Source organism: Salmo salar, chromosome ssa11, assembly GCF_905237065.1.
Source record: "Salmo salar chromosome ssa11, Ssal_v3.1, whole genome shotgun sequence".
NCBI lineage: Eukaryota > Metazoa > Chordata > Actinopteri > Salmoniformes > Salmonidae > Salmo > Salmo salar.
Genome location: NC_059452.1, coordinates 23,295,820 through 23,317,210, shown reverse-complemented (window position 1 = coordinate 23,317,210; position 21,391 = coordinate 23,295,820). Strand labels below are relative to the sequence as shown.

At 43.7% G+C, this 21,391-nt stretch overlaps 1 protein-coding gene across 1 annotated transcript in view; it reads left to right on the top strand.

The window, feature by feature from the left end:
* The window catches only part of LOC106562299 (transcription factor Maf), a 147,257-nt gene that overhangs the window by 2,210 nt on the left and 123,656 nt on the right, over positions 1 to 21,391 (top strand). The window contains exon 2 of the mRNA XM_045689190.1: positions 13,204 to 13,274. Coding sequence (XP_045545146.1) covers positions 13,204 to 13,231 — 28 coding nt within the window. The 3' untranslated portion in view covers positions 13,232 to 13,274. The remainder of the gene's footprint in view (positions 1 to 13,203; positions 13,275 to 21,391) is intronic.

The following is a 21,391-nucleotide window of genomic DNA, read 5'->3' as shown; positions in this document are numbered from 1 at the left end:
TGGCATTCATACTTGTTTTATGACCTGATCACTTTTTTGGGACAGCAACAAAAAAGTGACGAGGACTCTTATACCACCACCCCCTTCCCGTGTAAGTGCATTTCAACTGTGTTGAATGATACTACTAAGCGCCCATTTCTATACAGTGAATGACGCATTCCTGATGGAAGTTGTTCGGCGGGGATCCATGTAGCGAGGGAGCAAAAAGGACCTCAAATATTCTAAAAGGAATTATCTATCCCTATATGGGACTAAACTGTATGTTGCTTAAAAGCAGTTTGTTTATTTAAAAAAAAAAGAAATACCCCATCCTTGTGCATTTAACAACTCTGGAATGCTATGGATTATAATTGAAGTATATGTAGACCTACAGTAGTTGTTATACTCTGTAAATCTAAAAGAGAACATGGATGTGCTACACGTTGACATTTAAAGAAGAATGTGATGTAGATGATTAGGATCATTTAGCTGTAGGTTTCATAAAGTCCTGTGCTCTAAATTGTTTTCCTGTCATTGGGTAGGAGAGGTTGGGGCGGCTCCAATTTATACAATTTAACAGTATTGTTTCCATGCATAAGCAGCGCTTTTTGCAGCATGTTCTTGCAGTTTCAAGCAGTAGTTTGACAGCTGTAGTAGTGTTTGTCTTCACCTACCACTCACTGTATTTTAAACCAAAGTATTAAATAAGGAGAAACTTCAGCCCTAAATCAGCATGAACCATGCATTTTGATAATGTATTTTGGACTGAATTGCACTAAAATGTAGTCTGCAATATATCACAGAATGGGAACTCTATGAAGCTAATTCAAAAACGCAGACAGATACTTTTTGGCATTGCTGGATAACTTCATTTTAATAGTTTGTTGTCAACCAGTACTAGATTATTTTTGGCTCAGACAAACTCATTATTTACAAGGCAATAATATTATTATAATCAATAATGTCTGGACATTGTTAAATAGACAGGGATTGACACCCTGCTTGTACAAAATGGGGGGATACCATTCATCCAAAAATCTTTAAGACACATGTTAATTCAACTTTCCTGTTATATATTTTGCTGTGCAAAATTATTTCCCTCACTAACCATATTATGTGATGTTCATATGTGCTCTTTTTTCATTTCTTACAATTAAATGAAATGCAATAAATGTATGTAATCGGCCTTTCATTAAGTTTCTCAATTTTCTTTTGACATAGACCTGCAGAGATAATGATTGAATGTGGATTTCACAAACAAAACCAGAGTAGTTAATGTTAATGGAAATAGTCACGAGGAGTTACATTTGGGGGGTTGACTTGAATTACGCTATATGTGAATTGGTATCCATCCGTTTTCGTCAAATTTTCCTTAAATTCTAGTCTGTGGGATTTGTCTTCATCTGTGCAGATGGAAGGAGGCATGACACATGCCAGATAATCACATCAGTAACAATTTGGTTGGCTAGGTTGCAACCCTGTCTAATATGAGCCTCATTCAAAACCTCAAACATCTTAAATGTGGAACACAATTTAACTTTGAAAATACATACACGTTGTATTTTTGTTAGAGATAAAATCAGTTTGGAAGTTGATGCACCTTAACATTTCTGTGAGCATCTTTACAGGTCAGTAGTAATAGTATTACTACTAAGTTATTCCTGTTTGATTTAAAAAGAAAGAACGGTGTAAGATAGACAGTCTCATTACTAATTAGACTTTGTTTCACTGTTCAATATTTATTTGAACTAAATACAATTTCATGTAATAAAAAAAAAAATCCCTCAAATTGAATAAACAAAATTAAAGGTATATTTGAGGTAAGAGTCAACATTATTTGCCATGGACCAAGCCTCCTGGGTATGTATTTACATTCCATAATTATTTTCAGTATCAATCTATCCTTCATGTCATTGGATGTAAAGCTTAGTTAGTACAATGCCAGTAGCATACGTGTGTGCATTGTACATTGTGATTACACGTTTCATTCAAAGTGAAGTGATGCATTTCATCCTCAATTTCAATGATTCATAACAAAAAGGTGAGCTTACTTTTTGTTGTGCTTTCATGCAAACAACATTTTTTGGACATTTATGATTTTTGGAACAATTGGATTTGTTGTAGTTCCACATGTTAGTGGGGCAATGGAAATATGTCCTTGCATTCGTGTGTGTGTGTGTGTGTGTGCGTGTGTGCACATGTCTATGTTTATATGCCAAATCCGTGCCTGTGTGTGTGACTATTTTTGTGAGACTATACTTGTATGTTCCTGTGTTTCTATAGCTATCTATGTGTGTGTGTGTGTGTGTGTGTGTGTGTGTGTGTGTGTGTGTGTGTGTGTGTATTCTGCAACAGCCCAATCCCTATCTACCCCTTTTCACCGTTCTCTCCCCCCTGCCCTCCTCCCCCTTGCATTTGGCCTAGGACAGAGAACAGACCATGCTCCGAAAGACAGGGGTACACCCAGCAGGCGAAGAGGGCTCTGTCGTGCATGTGATGTGTGTAGGAGCCAGCGCGATGCATAATGAGTCACCGGGGTAGGCGTGGGCAGATGAGGCACATTAGCGCTTCTCCCAACCCGTTGTTGGGTTGGTGTTTACTTTATGACCTTTGAGATCTCTTCTGAGGATGGATCTTAATCTTAGTGTCACCGAGGGGACAGTAACTGAAGATCCCTCTCAATGTGTTGTCATGTCAAACTGTCCAAGAGACATGTGTAGGAGAATGAAGGAGGGCGTTTTGTTTTAGTGTTCTACAACAATTGGTTAATAAGGACAGAGATGTGACGGTGTGAATAAGACAGCATTTCAGGGATTCAATTCAATCTCACTCTCTATCTTTCCTTTTTGTTTTTAGCAGCACACCAATGCAGCAATGTGCACATTAAGAGGTGAATGGAAGGTTTTGTGTGTGTATGTATCTGCGAGTGTGTGCATGCATGCATTCTCTGAACATGGATGAGCATGGGTGAGGTCATCTTATCATAACGTTTAAATCACCTTTATAGAGGTTGGTGTCTCTTTTCTCTTGATAAGGGACAGTTCGAAATTTACTGGGGTGGGAGGTTACTGGGGTGGGAGGTTACTGGGGTGGGAGGTTACTGGGGTGGGAGGTTACTGGGGTGGGAGGTTACTGGGGTGGGAGGTTACTGGGGTGGGAGGTTACTGGGGTGGGAGGTTACTGGGGTGGGAGGTTACTGGGGTGTAACTTTTTTTTTTACTTTGGGGAGGATTGTGTGATTTTTTATATTTTTTTGAATTTGTATTGGGCACAGGAGGGTAGTGCATTTTTTCTGTGGTTTACATTCCCCATTTTGCTGGTTTTACTATATCATTTCTTCCATATAGCCACATTTCCTCATCTTCTTGCATGCGCCCCCCACTATAAAGGTGTTTTGGTACTTCCCTTATGCACTACGCTTTTCTGCATGCTTACTATACAGTCAACTCTATCCTGCCCGCTATCCATAGTGACAGTAGTGGTAGGTGGATCGTTTGTCCATATCTGCAATAAGTTAACTAGCAATCATACCACACATCAAGTCATTGAAATCTGCACCAATTTTCTACAGAAATCTACAAGAACATAGAGGGATAGCTGATAGGCAGCGGGGAGGCCAGGTGCATTATTGCACATGAAAGAACAGTAAAGCCATGAGACACCCAGTAAAAAAAGATCCCCTATTGATCTTGTTTAGGCCATACAGATTGAATTTACTATATAACAGACTTCCCTTCACATTTCTCAGAATAGTAAAAAAAAAAAAAAGTGATTAATTTAATTCATATGAAACTATTCTTTTAAATGATTATTTTTGACAAATTGAATGATGTGCGTCGCCGTTGTAGTAGGAGTTGTGGTTTGGTTAAATTGCGGTGAATCAAATCATGGGAATCAAAATAATTTGTGAATCGCAAACAATAAAAGGAAAAACTTAGCTGTATCCTTCCTTTCGAATTGTGTTGCTGCAAAACACATTATGTAGATCATTTAAGTTGATTTGGATATTCAATTATCGGGCATTGCAACTCAATAGATGCTATTAGTCAGCCTGAAGTAAACACTTCTAAAAGTAAGAGAGATACTGAATGTACAAATCATTAGGAACACCTGCTCTTTCCATGACGTAGACTGACCAGGTGAACCGGGGTGAAAGCTATGATACCTTATTGATGTCATCTGTTAAATTCACTTGAATCAGTGTAGATGAAAGGGAGGAGACGGGTTAAAGAAGGATTTTAAAGCCTTGAGACAATTGAGACATGGATTGTGTATGTGTGCCATTCAGAGGGTGAATGGGCAAGACAAAATATTTAAGTGCCTTTGAACGGAGTATGGTAGTAGGCGCACCGGTTTGACTGTGTCAAGAACTGTAACACTGCTGGGTTTTTCACGCTCAACAGTTTCCCGTGTGTATCAAGAATGGTCCGCCATCCAGCCAATTAAATGCTGAATGCAAAGTAGGCCTACATGGCAGAATGATATCATGATGATTTGTATCAATCAGGTGCACATTTGTTTTGTATGCTCTGCCATCTCATGTGCAGTACAGAAACACTGCTAGCCTAACACAAATGTACTGTGACTAAAACTTGTCTGGGACATGCTTTCAATGGTGCTTTCCAACACCTGACACCAATATAGTGGATTAGGGAGGAACTCTGACTGGGACTCAAACCCTGATTCCTGTGACTCCAAAACCATTATACTGTCACAATCCTCACTATATGAGTCGTGATGAGAGTGGCAGGTAGCCTCGCGGTTAAGAGCATTGGGCCAGTAACTGAAAGGTTGCTGGTTCAAATCTCAAGCTGACTAGGTGAAAAATCTATTGATGTGCCCTTGAGCAAGGCACTTAACCCTAATTGCTCCTGTAAATTGCTAAGAGTGACTGACACTATTCCTACCAAGTGAGTTGGCACGATGCATAGGGTGTTCACACCAGTGACCTGGTTTCACTTCCTGGTCCTGCCGTTTGGTACACTGGTCTCAGAAGTGGGAGGGTGGCCGTGCGGCCAACTGCTCAGACGTGCTAGGGGGCTGAGTAGTCAAAGCACAGGGAGGTGCCTTCAAGTACAGAGGGGGCAGTGTAGAAAACCTTGGTATATTATGATTTTACCTTTATTTAACTAGGCAATCAGTTAAGAACAAATTCTTATTTTCAATTACGGCCTAGGAACAGTTCAGGGGCAGAACAACAGATTTGTACCTTGCCAGCTCGGGGATTTGATCTTGCAACCTTTCGGTTACTAGTCCAACGCTCCAACCACTAGGCTACCTGCCGCCACGTTACAATTCCCAGCATGTGGGTTAACCCTATTGGCACGATGCATAGGGTGTTTGTCTTTCACGCCAGTGACCCGAGTTTTATTCCCTGCCCCACCATTCGCTACAATACCAAAAGGCTGAAATCACTTGGTGAGGTCCCTAGGTGTTGTATAAAGGTTGTTTGGTATTATTTCAAGGGGTACAACTTTAATTAGATTTTTTTATTAGGATTTTATTTTTAATCACTGCCTTGCCTCACTTTATAAATAAATAGATCTGTTATACAGTTAATTACATATGAATGGCCTTAGGGACAATACAATTATTCTACCTAGACTAGCTTACAACACCACAATGCAATTGATATTTGCATTATTGTTTTCAAGTGAGTACAATTCTACGCTAGGCTGTAAACTGCAGTGAAAGTGTGATTTCAATAATAGCGCAAAAGCTCTGTGATTTGAATGTTTCATTCCATTTGAGAATGTTTCATTCCATTTGGATCAGTTGTGTGTCTACTCTCGACAGATTATAAGGTCTAGAAAGGCACAGTACAGGACAGTCTGGCTGTATTTTTACTTCTGATACTGATGCGCTGTCTGTTGCCGATTATCATTCTTCAAAGTCGTTCTATATAGTGTGAAGACGTAGGCCTATGCTCCCAGCAGGCCCAGTTATTCAGCAAAGCTCAACATGCGTTCTGCCTAGTTTCCAATCCAAGCGTCTATTCCTTGACCTACAACCTAACGCTTCAATATAGCATAAATATTTGTTATTTCACTTTTAAAATGTATTACCTTTTATAAACACAACCAGTCACAATGTTTTAGTCTGATTAGGCTACTTCAAAAGTATCCCGTAGGCTACCTGCGCACGTTCATCCACACCACTCTAACATAATTCCAGCCTCCAAACCATGATGAAGCGCTCAAAGTCCGTACTAGGTATGCAATTATGTATTGCTCATGGGTTGTGTGTGGTGCATTGGCACAGAAACTCGTTAGTGGAAAATGGTTGCATGTATTTATAATAATTATAAATATAGCATCAATATGTTGAAAATATTATTTCCCCCTAGTTGATCATTGTCTGCAGCCGGCTCTGATCGTAGTGTAATGAAACAGACAGGGAGCGAGAGCTCATCCGTGGTGGTCAGAGAAACCTCAACCTTCTGGCCTGTTGCCCTGCCTGTGCCACATTGACTGTGCCACAATACCATGCTGAAGTGGACAGGTCCATATCCACAGTTATCAACACAGGATTGCTACAGTTATTGTTATTTGTGGTGGTAATCATTGTTTTAGAGAGAATGTTATCAGGGGGTGTGTATTTTTTTTTTACAGTACAAGGGGAGGGTTATGTGAAAATATTGTTCATGTTGGGGAGCGGGGTGCATATTGTTTTGACACCTCCAGTTTAAATTCATGATCATCTCACATTGATGAAACAGTTTGCATTGTGTCTCCTCATAGTATCTGGTAAAACTAAGCAGGTGCAGTATGATCACTGTTTAACGTATACAAATGAGTTAGGTGAAATTAAAATAACAGAATCATTGCATTTCTTCATTGATAGAAAAACGGAAGCATCCACCCTAACATATCAGGCGGTTTGCGAGGCTCTCGCGAGCTTACATGAATGTTCGCCGCGAGATCAGGCGGCTTGCGAGGCTACTCTTAACAAGCTTCTTCATTAATTCACCCAAATAACCTCCAATGTGCAAGTGATGATGTGTTGCCCTATTACACAGACGAAGAGCCTCTTTAATTCCTTCACTCCTTTCCTGCTCCGATGGTTATGTGTGAGGAGGAGGGTGTGTGTTGCTTCTGCTGTGGTGGCGGATGTGCCCAGAGCGAGGGCCGAGAGGGGGGCGATGGAGGGGGTAGAGAGAGGGGGGGACTGAGACAATAGTTGGAGCCGGGGCTGAATGAAATGATTTTGCTGATGATTAATAGCGGAGTGGGCCAGCGGCTCCTGCGATGTAGAGATGATAAATTGTGAGTGCGGCTCTCTGCAGCTGTGCCAGGCTTGTGTCTTAGCATGCACACACCACGCAATTTACAGCCAAGCCCCTCTCCTGCTTACTTAGGAGAAACTACTCAATTTATCTAATTACATACGTGTTTGATCCCCGGCCATGGAGATGCCATGTATTGATATATTTCATATTAGCCACACAAAACAACCAACAATTATTTGCATAATTCTGGGAGGATATTATTCGGCTTTTTGCGTCTGTTATTCTGTTTACTGTATTTGAACATTGCTTTCTTAATATTTGGCTCTATCTTGGCAGAGTGTTGCTTTATGTATAAGGAGCCTATTCCTATCATTTTGGGGGAGTTTCTGGAGCTGTATGTTGAGAATGACTCGACCCTCGCTTTCTGTCTGTCTGTCTGTCTGTCTGTCTGTCTGTCTGTCTGTCTGTCTGTCTGTCTGTCTGTCTGTCTGTCTGTGTTTGTCGGTTGGTTTTACAAATTATAGAAAACATTTTCCTGCTTTTCTTTCTCAGCCACATATAAAACAGTTACGTGAAGGGGAAAATAAAGAAAAAATCTGACCTGAAGTTTGGAATGGAAGTTGGGAAGCGTTGAACTCGCTGAACGGTTATAAAAACATCAGGCAGATTGGCATGATCCTCTTTCACATAGATTGGCGGCTGGGACGTGAGTTAATTGTTTTATTTAGTGTTGTCTGTCTGTCTGTCTGTCTGTCTGTCTGTCTGTCTGTCTGTCTGTCTGTCTGTCTGTCTGTCTGTCTGTCTGTCTGTCTGTCTGTCTGTCTGTCTGTCTGTCTGTCTGTCTGTCTGTCTGTCTGTCTGTCTTCACTGCCAGATATCAATCAGTCCTACTAGCCCCACCCAATACACACACACTTTCTGTCTCTGTAATTTATTGTTCTTTTAGAATAGAATCAGATGTAGTGAAGATTAGTCCTCAGCTGTTGATTTGTGGATCATGTGACGGCCATCATCCATAATTAATGATTTTAATCTTTGTTTTTATATTCTTTGATTTTACCACAATATATACAAATATGGCACATTTGAGTGAGGACTGACAGATAAGCGATAGATGCTGTTGCTACAGTGCATGGTTATCTGAGTGATGGTTCTATCTGCTCTCACTGAGGTGTTCATTCGGAGCGATGCAACGCGTTGATGTTTTCCACCTACGGAGGTGGGGGGCGGACAGGGCGGGGTGTTCGCTCAGGGAGCAACAAGCCTATTGACGGATCCCAAAATAGGTAGGCAGGGGTCCCGAATCCTCCAGGGGCTCAAAAAGGGGCCCAGGAGAGGGACTCGGGAGGATTTGGGCGTGCGGGTATGTGAGTGCGTTTGTTCGTGAGTGTGTGTGTGTGTAAATTTGTCCATGCGTAGGTCTCTGTCTGTGTGTCAGGCTGTCTTTCAGAGGATGTATGGAGGTCAAAAGTGAGAGCGCACAGGGCCGTACACAAAGTCATTAGAGTAATCCCTAACCCAGGGGAACACACTCATTTCCTCTTCATAGAGAGACAGCTCCGTGTGTGAGATACACACAGCTTACGCTCTACATTATTACTGACTGAATAATATATACTGCCATCATAGCAGCCACTTAGCTCCAGACTGTATACAGAGAGCTCAACACTCACTGCAGTTTTACCAGTCTCCAAATGTGTGCTTGTGTGTTCCAAAGAGTGTAAGAGAGTTTTGCTTCAGCTTGTCCGGTTAAGTCGCGTATGAGTAAGCACAGTATGTGTGTATGTGTCATTATTGGTGTGTTCATTAAAGAATCAGGGACTGGTGACAAACCTCTCCTCTGTCACAATATTCCCCCTCTGGGTATTAATGTAAATCACACTGATTCCTATATCAACAGGCTAATGATTTAAATGTAGAACAACACACTGTCCTTAACCTGCTTTGGCTCTATGTGTTAGAGAGGCGAGGGGTTAGGGCTGAGACTGAGTAACATGCACCTAGTTTGTCCTTTTTACCAAGATACATTAGTGTGTGTGTCTGTGTGTGTGATTATGAGAGAGATAGATCTTGTAGTGTGTGTGTGATTATGAGAGAGATAGATCTTGTAGTGTGTGTGTGATTATGAGAGAGATAAATCTTGTAGTGTGGGTTTGTGTTGGTCTGCGCAGGTGTTATGACTTCACCTCTGAACATCTTCGTTTATCTATGTGTCTGTGTATGTGTGAAGGTGCAGAGACAGGGTGCAAACACACACACACACAAACACACACATACACACACGGACAGAGGGCAGAGTGAGAAGGGCAGACAGGAAACGTGGGGTTGGCGTGCTAACCTGGATTCTCTCTGGGCCAAACAGAGTCCAATGAATAATAGAACACACAGCTTTTGTTTATGCTTTATTTAGACAGCTTAAGACGACCTACCTTCTAACAGGTAAAGGCCATCAACTCTATTCTTGACAAGAACAACCCAGGAGGGTAGGCCTAATTGTTTGGATAAAACATACTCCCCAAATCAGACTTTTTATTCAATATCCATGACACAGTAAAAATGTGCTTTACAAGCATTATTCATGTTAAATCAAATAAAACAATATACTGTATTGGAAAATATTTGTTTTATCCTTTCACTGACTGAATGGTGAGGCATATCCCCTTCCTGCTAACCTTCTTATAGGGCCTGCCCAGGTTGGTTGAGGACGCTGGGAGAAAACAGGAAACAGCAACATTACTCACCTCCTATCCTCTCTGAGAATAAAAGCTTTCTCCCTCCTTCAGGGGGAAACGTGCATCAGGGATCAATTAAGATGCGCTTATTTTACTGGGAAATATTCCTCTCATTTTATCCTCTTTGGGGCAGCAGAAAGTCGAAACTTTGTGCTTCAAATAGATATTTTAGAGGGAATAGGCATGTGACTCATTAAAGAGTTGTCCTTGAAAGTGGCTGGCTGCAGGTTATGTTGATAATGAAGTGTAGCCGTACTCTGAGGGGTAATTTTATATGTCTGCAAATGGAGCTAAAGGGACTGGGACTTAAATGAATCCAACACCAGCTCCCTGAGGTCCGGTGGCACAGAGGATGGCAGGACAGAGACGGAGAGAGAGAGCAGCGGACTTCTACTTTAAAATACTTTCTCTTTCTCTCTGAATGACATCTGCTTTTCATTCTAGAAAAAAACTCACTCAGAAAAAAAATCGAACTATTTTTTGTATTATTTTTAAATCAAAATAACTCTGATGATATGAATGTGCTAGGCTACTCCGGTTGAAGTAATTACCCCAAAAGTCTGAATAATCTATACGTTTTTTTTTGGAAACACTTCAAGCCAAAGTAGCCTAGCGCCTCCTTATTCTCATGAGTTATTTCAGTTCATTTTGGAGGCTGAATGTATGCATCTGTTTATATGCTCCTGTGTGAGTCAGAAGCATAAACCAATTATTGCCAAATATACTGTGCACCGATATGAATTTAGGAAGTTATTATTAACTCTTCATTACCACCTGGTTCTAGAAGGTTGCAGGGAATCATATTAACTAAATAAATAGCACTTCTATATAGAAGGTCCTTGAACGTACCCATCCGCTTCTTCAGAGAAGTGGCTAGTTTGGTCTGCGTTCAGGCATAACGTATCTGCATCTCTCTGATAAACGTTTACACGTGCAGTGATTTAGAAGCGCTGACTTTATGTCCTGCTGTGCTCTCTACATCAGCAGACTGCGTCACCGCTGTTTTCCTGGAGTTTGTCGGTGCTCAGTAAAATTGAGTTATGTGGCATTTATTTGAAAACCCAATAATTTCAGATTTTCTCCACTGCAGTGTAGAGATTGTCATTTTTCCACCACTGCTGTGGGTGTGTGTACAATTATTTTATATCAAATGTTACCACTGCTTATTCATATGTTTCAATTATAGATGGTTTGTATAAAAGCAAAACATTTTAAATAAATATGAATAATGATTTTTACAGAATAAATAAATAAATATTTTTTTCATCCACTACGATGCGGAGTGATACCACTCAGACTTTTCACACTAACTCTACTGATTTGATATGCACATACACACACACATGCACACACACACCACACCACCTCGCTGCATGTCAAACGGACATTGATCTCTTAACCAAGCAAGGTGACCTCCACTCCCAGAGCTTCCATCTCTCTTTCTCTCCTCTCTATTTCATCCCCATCTCATTCCTACATTGTCTGTCTGTCTGTCTGTCTGTCTGTCTGTCTGTCTGTCTGTCTGTCTGTCTGTCTGTCTGTCTGGGCCCAGCCATTGAGGGCTCAGAGTGATGCTAGGTCCAGACCCAGCCAGTGAGGGCTCAGAGTGATGCTAGGTCCAGACCCAGCCAGTGAGGGCTCAGGGTGATGCTGGGTCCAGACCCAGCCAGTGAGGACTGAGAGTGATGCTAGGTCCAGACCCAGCCAGTGAGGGCTCAGAGTGATGCTAGGTCCAGACCCAGCCAGTGAGGGCTCAGGGTGATGCTGGGTCCAGACCCAGCCAGTGAGGGCTCAGAGTGATGCTAGGTCCAGACCCAGCCAGTGAGGGCTCAGAGTGATGCTAGGTCCAGACCCAGCCAGTGAGGGCTCAGTTTGATGCTGGGTCCAGACCCAGTCAGTGAGGGCTCAGAGTGATGCTGGGTCCAGACCCAGCCGGTGAGGGCTCAGAGTGATGCTAGGCGTGGGCCTAGCTAGTGAGGGCTAAGAGTGATGCTAGGTCCAGACCCAGTGAGTGATGCTAGGTCCAGACCCAGCCAGTGAGTAATGCTAGTTCCATACACAGCCAGTGAGGGTTTAGAGTGATGCTAGGTCTAGACCCAGCCAGTGAGGGCTCAGGGTGATGCTAGTTCCATACCCAGCCAGTGAGGGTTTAGAGTGATGCTAGGTCTAGACCCAGCCAGTGAGGGCTCAGGGTGATGCTAGTTCCATACCCAGCCAGTGAGGGTTTAGAGTGATGCTAGGTCCAGACCCAGCCAGTGAGTGATGCTAGTTCCAGACCCCGCCAGTGAGGGTTTAGAGTGATGCTAGATCTAGACCCAGCCGGTGAGGGCTCAGAGTGATGCTAGGTCCAGACCCAGCCAGTGAGGGCTCAGAGTGATGCTAGGTCTAGACCCTGCCAGTGAGGGCTCAAAGTGATGCTGGGTCTAGACCCAGCCAGTGAGGTCTCAAAGTGATGCTAGGTCCAGACCCAGCCGGTGAGGGCTCAGAGTGATGCTAGGCGTGGGCCTAGCCAGTGAGGGCTCAGAGTGATGCTCGGTGAGGGCCCAGCCAGTGATGGCTCAGAGTGATGCTGGGTGCAGACCCAGTCAGTGAGGCCTCAGAGTGATGCTAGGTGTGGGCCCAGCCAGTGAGGGCTGGGCTGTCGCCCTCTCCAGTGGTACCAGGAGCCAAGTCACCATCATTAGCATAAGGCTGTATACTACTGTATATGTTTGTGCATCTCACTCTCACATTCTCTCTGTATGTTTGTGTAGGTGTCTGCATTAGAACACCATATGCTGTTGGGCGTGTAGATACCCAGCTGAGTTGACTGAAAACTCACCGGCTGCGTGCGTGAAGATACCGGCAGAGTTTGTGTGTGTGTGTGTGTGCACGTTGGCATGAATGTATGTGTATATGTTTGCAAATCAATGTGCAGTTAATATGATTTGTGATATTTTAATATTCATATTTAGGGTTAATAATGACTCTTTCATTACTGTTGACTTTGTCGTTTGATTTGGTCTTTCACTTCCCTCTCTGTCATAGACATTTCTCTGGTTATTTCTGTCATATCGGATGAATATGTTTAGATGCCTGGAGACTGGATACACAGAGTCTATTGGAATGCAAATGTTCTACCCTTTCCTCCACATCAAATCTTGTCTACAGTAAGCTACCGTATGGATTTTACGGCGTAGCCGAGGTGAGTACGCAGCCTGCTCAGTGTGTGTGTATATTCATGGTGTGTGTTTTGACTGGGTCTTCTGCTATCTGCATTTTCAGGTCATCCAGAAAATTCCTCCATCTGTGATCGAGAGCCTCGCCCCTCTGCGCCCTTGGCCTTGATGTCTGAGGTAAAACACAACTCTCTTTCTCGCTCTCTTTTTTATTAATGTAGTGTTGAAAATGATTATTATTGATCATATAATTATTATTACCATTATTATTAATTTTAAGTGTTGATTACTTTTACAGTCGCAAAACCAGTGTTTTTAATGAGTCAGTTTAATTGAATGAATTGTTTTTCCACTTTTCACTATCAACACATTTGAAACCTAATGCAATTGAACATGTATTACACTGAACGACCCAGTCTATACTGTATGTTATCGTAACATAATGTGTAGTTCTCTGAAGGGTCCATTACAGCTATGTAATAGTGTTCGTCATTCTTTATTCATGAATCTGTTACCTCTACAATATGTCTCTCAATATATTTCTCCATCTCATCACTTTATGATGTTCATGGAGCAGTACTCCAGCATGTTCATGTCCCATCCTCACTCTTAATGTACATCTCGGGAAATATATGGGCCATGCTGTAAACATAAACCTGTCTTATGGAGACCAGAGAGAATCCTCTCTGTCTATCTGCCAGAACAACACACTTATCCAAGCTCCTGGGTTCTATGGCACTTTCTATTCTATTGAACCTGTAGCAACACCCAGAGTAGGGTTTATATACAAAAGGAGTCTGACTAAAGAACATTTCTGCAGTCGTCTGTAATCGATGAAGGGAAACTGAGGCCAATGTTTATCACAAAACCAATTGTTTCTGTAATGGCTTCGCTGATTGTGCCGCACCAAAACCCATCGACTAATCTGTTTGGAGGGACACTCCGTTCAGCATGAGGCTTGAGCTGCTCTGTCTATATGGGTGCCTACTGTGACAGAGAAGACATGCTAGTGTGTGTGTGTGCGTGAATGAAACAGTGTTTTAAGAAGTGTGTATTGACATTTTTATTTGGTGGTTTGTGCCGTGTTTACGTTCAGCTGTACTGATCATATCCCGTTCCATCATAAAAGGAGTCACCTATATGGTACACTATACATTACAACCCCCCTCATACCTCCAACCATCTCCCCGAAACGTCCATGTTCCCTCTGCAGGCAGCTGCTCCTCATGCCCCCCCCAGGCAGCTCCTCACCGGGAAATCCCTCTCATCCCCCTGATCCCCAGTTTGTGTCCGGGGACCAGTGACTCTACTCAGCCCTCAGTCACTGGGCTTACCCTGTCAACAGGACCAGTAATAGTACACTACCTGGTGCTCCCCTAACTGGAACTCTATTCAGACCGAGGGAGTGATTTGTTATGAGTGAGTTACAGATGGTTAACACACTGCACAAGCAGAGGAAGACGCGTACACTGAGTGGACAAACCATTAGGTACACCTGCTCTTTACACGATATAGACTGACCAGGTGAATCCAGGTGAAAGCTATGATCCCAGTGTAGATGAAGAAGGGGAGAAGACAGGTTAAACAAATATTTTTAAGTCTTGAGACAATTGAGACATGGATTGGGTATATCTGCCATTCAGAAGGTGAATGGGCAAGACAAAATATTTAAGTGCCTTTTGAAAAGGGTATGGCAGTAGGTGCAAGGTGCAGCGGTTTGAGTGTCTCAATTAACTGCAACATTGCTGGGTTTTTCATGCTCAACCGTTTCCCGTGTGTATCAAGAATGGTCGAACACCCAAGGGACATCCAGCCAACTTGACACAACTGTGGGAAGCATTGGTGTGAAAATGGGCCAGCATCCGTGTGGAACGCTTTTGACACCTTGTGGAGTCCATGCCCCGATGAATTGAGAATGTTCTGAGGACAAAAGCGGGTGCAACTCAATATTGGGAAGGTGTTCCTAATGTTTTGTACACTCAGTAATATATAAACATAATTTATTTGTGAAAAGTATTAAGAAATATCACTTTTCCAAAATAGCCTGAAATGGGATGGCATATTCTGTGGTCTCTATCTCTATACGCTATACTGCTAGATCGAGACATTCCATTATGGCCCTTAGTGTGTCCAGTGTTATTTCCCTTATTGTCTCTAAGTGGGGCCTGGGATCAGTAGCTGGCCTGTCTCCAGCTCCACTTAACTTCAGCAAAAAGAGAGAGAGAGTGGGAGAGGACAAAAGGCATCAGGGGAGACAAGGACAAATCATCTTTAGATGAAGTGTTTTAAGTGCTCCCCTTCTCCTCCCATGTCACCACCGTGAATCAGGTGACCTCTGCTCACCTGCACAGGATATAAACAGCGCCATGTCAGAGAATGGACGGTAGGCGAGTGGAAGCGAGGGAAAGTGGAAAACCATGAGGGTGTCCATCTTACTCGCCACCATGTGTCAAAACGTCATACCGTACCCTGACTACCTGCCAAACCTCTTACAGCTCGGCTTGGCCCGGTCTGGTTGATGGCCAACAGTCATCTTGGTTTCTGTCTCTCCTTAGATGACGCAGGCCAGGCAGTGTCTTTGTTTTATGCAAATCCATGCATATGAGAAGGGATGGGGGGAGGAGGGGAGTGCGATGAGCAGTCTGGCCACGTAGCTCCAGGAGGACAGGCTGAGTGATGGAAACAAAGAGCCAGGGTCTGAGTGTCCTTGCCTGGGGAAAGAGAGTCCTGACTCTGGCTTGAGCTGGAGTGGGTCAGCCACCACCAGCCACCTGCCGCCTCAGACATGACTGAGAGAGTGAAACAATAGTTAGGACAACAATGTATTTTATATATATATGTTTTTTTAGGGGGAAAAAAGAATGCCTTTCGTGAACTAACACTCACACTTTAATTTGTATATTTTATTTTATTTGTATTACTAGCTCTGACTTTGCTGGAAGCTACTTTATTGAGGAAAAATGTACTTACTATGGCTGTGATATGTGGCTGTCCCTCCTAGCTACCTTAAGATGAAGGCACTACCTGTAATTCACTCTGGATAAGAGTGTCTGCTGAATGACTAAACAGTACAACTGTACATGTAATAAATACAGGAGGAATCGTGGAATAAGGGCTACTGTGTCTGTGTGAGGAGAGGGGTTATGGCTGAGACTAGTTTTTTACCAACAGATGTTCTAGTGTGTGTGTGTGTGTGTGTGTGTGTGTGTGTGTGTGTGTGTGTGTGTGTGTGTGTGTGTGTGTGTGTGTGTGTGTGTGTGTGTGTGTGTGTGTGTGTGTGTTCAGACCTGACTGGGAGGACGGCAGGCAGGCAGGCACCTTACCCTAGTGGTGGCCCTGGCAGAGGGGGACTGGAGTTCAACACCCAGCAGGGGGAAAGAGACCCAGAATCTGCTGACAGGGACAAAGTGACAGGTGTGTGTGTATGTGTGTGTGCATGCACTCCCATGCTTATGAGTTCAGGGCTGAGGAGGATGAAGAGGCTGGCTTATGTGCCATTGAGTGTGTGTGTGTGTGTGTGTGTGTGTGTTGTCAGATGTGGGGCAGGGTCTAACGGACAGGGAGGGCCACCACCCGTGGCTGTGTGACTGTGTGACAGTAGGGTGGCTTGGGTCAGACTCGCTGACTCTGTTTCAGCCACACACAGCACCCCTTTCACAACGACACCCATCTCACGACCACCACAGAGTGAATGTGTCTGTGTGTGTGTGTGTTGTCCATGCCTGTTTACATGTGTGTGTATGACACAACACCATCCTCTCACCCTCACCACTTCTCTCCAGCTGCTCGCAGTACTCTCCTCCCCTCCCCTCCCCTCCTCTGTCCCAGAGCGCTCACTCTATTTCTAGTTGCCATACAGGATGTTGGCCTCCCTAGACGAGGGAGGGCAGATGAAATCCATCCAGATTGACCTGTCACACGGAAGAGGGGAAAGTGATGGAGGGAGGTGGGAGAGGGGGCAGAGAGGCGGGGGAAGGTGGAGGAGGAGAGGAGGAGGGCAGAGCAGGGGTACAAAAACAATCCCTCCAACCCCTTTCGCTACACACGGGTCAACAGTTGAGGGTGATTTATTTGCATCAGGACCGGGGCGACATGTTCCCCCCCACCCCACAAACCCTATCCACCCCAACCCCCCATCTCTCTCTCTCTCTCTCTCTCTCTCTCTCTCTCTCTCTCTCTCTCTCTCTCTCTATCTATCCCCCTCTCACTCTCTTTTCTCCTCCACCTGCCTCTCAGAAAGGAGTGAGAAACTGGAGAAGTGTGCAGTAGGAGTGAGTCTATATTTAGCCTGGATAACCGAAGACACTGTGGTCTGGCTTTAAGGTTAAAAATATAGATCTCCATGTACAGCCAGCTGGGTACAGTAGACGTCACCCACTGTCAGGCACCATGAATCATGATTACTTTTCCCCTCAGCCCAGCCTGGCCCAGCCTTGGGCTCTGGGCTCTGTTATAGGCTCTGTGGTCCTCTTTAGTCTCTACATCATAGACTGAGAAATGTATCTTAGACACTTGCCTTCAGTCTAGTGTTTTATAATAGGCTCTGGGTATCTCTAGACCTTTATCTCGGTCAGAGAGTGCAGGGCAAAGGATTTAAAGACTATAAGACTGTACTCAGTGACATTAGAGACAAATGTTTGACAAAGGGTTAAGAATGTTAGCAGTGTGGCACATACACTGAGTGTACAAAACATTAGGAACACCTTCCTAATGTTGAGTTGCAATCCCTTTTCTCTCAGAACAGACTCAATTCGTTGGGGCATGGACTCTACATGGTGTCGAAAGCGTTCCACAGGGTTGACTTCAATGCTTCCCACAGTTGTGTCAAGTTGGCTGGATGTCCTTTGGGTTGTGGATCATTCTTGATACACATGGGAAACTGTTGAGCATGAAAACTCCAGCAGGGTTGCAGTTCTTGGCACAATCAAACCGGTGCGCCTGGCACCTACTACCATACCCCGTTCAAAGGCACTTGTCTTGCCCGTTCACCCTCTGAATGGCACACATACACAATCATGTCTCAAGGCTTAAAAATCCTTCTTTGACCTGTCTCCTCCCGTTCATTTACACTGATTAAAGTGGATTTAGCAAGTGACAAGGGATCATAGCTTTCACCTGGATTCACCTGGTCAGTCTATGTCATGGAAAGAGCAGGTGTTCTAATGTTTTGTATACTCAGTGTATATCTTTCTACTGTAAATAGAGGCAGAGGCAAAGAACAAGGGAGTACTGTTCAGTACCACCAGGATTTCTGCTTCCCCCTCCTCTAAGCTGGACTGGGCTTGGTTGTGAAGTGGTGCTAGATTTAGCCCAGGGCGTATGGGCATAGCTACACTTTGCAAATGATTTTCCTGTGGCATAATTCTCCACATGGCACTCCTCTCTTCTTTCCCAAGCCTAATAACAAAGACTCAGCAGTAATATCCTAGTCAGCCCCAGACAGGGTGTGACGGACCTGGGTAGTGTAGTGGAGGAGGTATGGCAGGGGTGTGGCAGAGCAGGGTAGGCCCAAATCACCTGGGTGGGAGGAAGGACGCAGGTGGCGGACAGCCACTGTCTGCACAATAACACTACCATTTGCTTGTTAGTATTGTTTTGTGTGTCTAATTACATTTACCCTCAGCTAAAGTAGCACCAATTGTGGATACAGTCACTAGCATATAGAGGACTGAGAGGGGAAGGCGTACTAAACAGATACATTTGTTTGTATCAGATCAGCATCCTGCCCAGTGGGCTAAACTGTGGAGAGCTACTGGACATCAGAGGTCTCTTGAAAGAGCACTTACTGGTGAAGGCCTTGGAACAGACACCACTATTAGAGGACACTGCCTGGAAGCCTGAACCTCAGTCTATAGCTATGCAGTCCACACATTAGCCATTGGCAAGGAAATTCTGTACATGGTTTTAAAAGATGTCCTCATATAAACTCTCTAATATGGGAAGGACTCTTACCACAGTCTCTGACTGTCTCTCTCTCTCTCTCTCTCTCTCTCTCTCTCTCTCTCTCTCTCTCTCTCGCTGTATGGGTCTTTCTCTGTATCTCCCTCTCTCTCTTTCTCTGTATCACTCTCTGTCTCTCTCTTTCTCTCTGTCTCTCTCTCTCCCTCTGTCTCTCTCTCTCGACTCAGTCTCTGTCATTCCCCCTTCTCCTTCCATCGTTGTTACATCCTCCTCACACCTCAATGACAACCCTCTCCTTCTTCCTGTTGTGTACTTCTTTTAGAACAGTACACCCTGCCTCCTCACCCCATCACCTCCAAACGTCTTCCTTCTCCTCCTTTTCCTCCTTAGCAAACAGTACATCCCTCCCTCCGCTCCTTCCCAGAAAACCTTCCCGCCGTCCCCTCCCTCACTCCCGCCCTAGACGTCACCTTTCTCTCCTTCCTCCTCCCCTCCAAACCGCACCTGCCTCCCTCGTCCTTTCTTCCTCTCCTCCACTCCAAACATCAGTTCTCCTCCTCCTCTCCTCCCCCTCTCGTTAGCTTGATGAATGGCTTCACTGCAGGGAAAGTGGTGATTTTCATCCCTCGGTCTGATTTTTGCTGGCTGTTATTCATTTCAAACACTCAGAGAAAAGCAAGTGAGTCAATCAATAAGGAAATGAACACACTGAACAGCATTGGCTCCCAGTTATTCCCCCTGTGCCCATGTCCTCCACAAGCCCAGATGGCTGTTTACACACATACTGTATATGTGTGTACATATATGTTTCTATAGATTCCCTCTATAGCTGCTGTACACTTCAGTGTATTAGACTCATATGAATGGGATTGTATTGGGCAGGTTGACTTAACCAATTTTAAACCTCTGTATACAAGATTATGGCATGGTATTCATGATCGTTCATAAACGTCAATGCGACTTAATACGACTGACCCAAACCAAAGCAGAGGATTTCTTAAGATGATATATACATTGTCTGGTAATGTGGAGTTCATTAAGACACACTGAAGTGACAGAGTCCGTGTGTAGACTAGTGCATATGTGGACTGTTGTGTCCTGCACTTCCAGGGAAGGAGAGGTGGTAGCACGGAGATGTGGGAGAGTAGAGCAGAGTAAACAGACATAGAGAGAGCTACAGTGCTCTCTGTCGTAGTTTGTCTTTCACACTAACACCATCTAAAGCCATCAGATGACCTCCACGCGTCACAGAAACTCCCTCAGCCATTCCTGAAGGAGGAGGACATTCAGACGGTGAAGGAAGGGAAAGAGGGAGGGGAGAGAGAGAGAGGAAAGTCTGCTTCCAGGCCAGTATTATTACGGCACATTAAAGGGGATGGTGTACACAATCCGGCCATAGCTTTATGTCTAAGTGCACATTAGTTATAGTCCACTGTTAATGTTCTGTGCACAATCCTTTATGTAATAACCCCAAACACATAATGGCCTAACAGTTTTAGTGTGGTCCGACATTTTTGGTGAGGTCAGCTCATTTAATGCATTTCTATACAATTTAAAACTCTAAAATGCTATTTGGAGAACACCTAAAACAAGCAAAAATAACCCCAGCCATTATCACATTGGTTGCTGTAGCTTCAATCTCCTCAGTCGATCTACAAACACATAGCCTGCTAGCTATACAATTAGTTGCTACACATTAACTCACATGAACTCAGCACAGGGATTAAAAACGATAATTTAAAATATACTGAGGGATCTATTAGCAGAAAAAGTATTTTATTAACAAATTTCCTGCAATTCTACACATTTTGCGATGACTTATACCAGGTTAATATGATATCTGAGTTAGAGTGACTAATAAAATCAATGTGAACCCCCTGGAGTTCAGTACTCCTAGGCACTTGGCCTACATGCCCGGTCCACAATTTGGCCATGATTACAACAATAGATAGGCTAGACTAAGTACGCTAATATACCAATGTAAAAAGTGTGAACTGACATGAGCTAATTGAGGGACTATCAGTGAGTGACATATAACAAGAGGAAAACTGCTGCAACCAAGTTTCCAATTGCACCTTGTGTTTTCTAGTGTTCTAATTCTCAACAGTAAGTTGAGAACCTAACTTATTGAAATTCTTTAATACAAAATGGCCGAGGTCCGGACCTCATTTGTAGCTACGGCCCTGCCTGCTTCTCATAGGTGATAGAGATTATGCAAGAGATGAAGAGGGCTTTCGTCAGCATTGTTTATTTCGTTTTCTAATTAACACTGTTGTCAAAAAAACGATATTATCCTGCCCTCCGAGACATGAAAATAAAACTTGGCAGATATCATCACCGTATTTACAATGTGTTGGGATAAATGTAATCTCGTCGTCTGTAACTAAAAATAA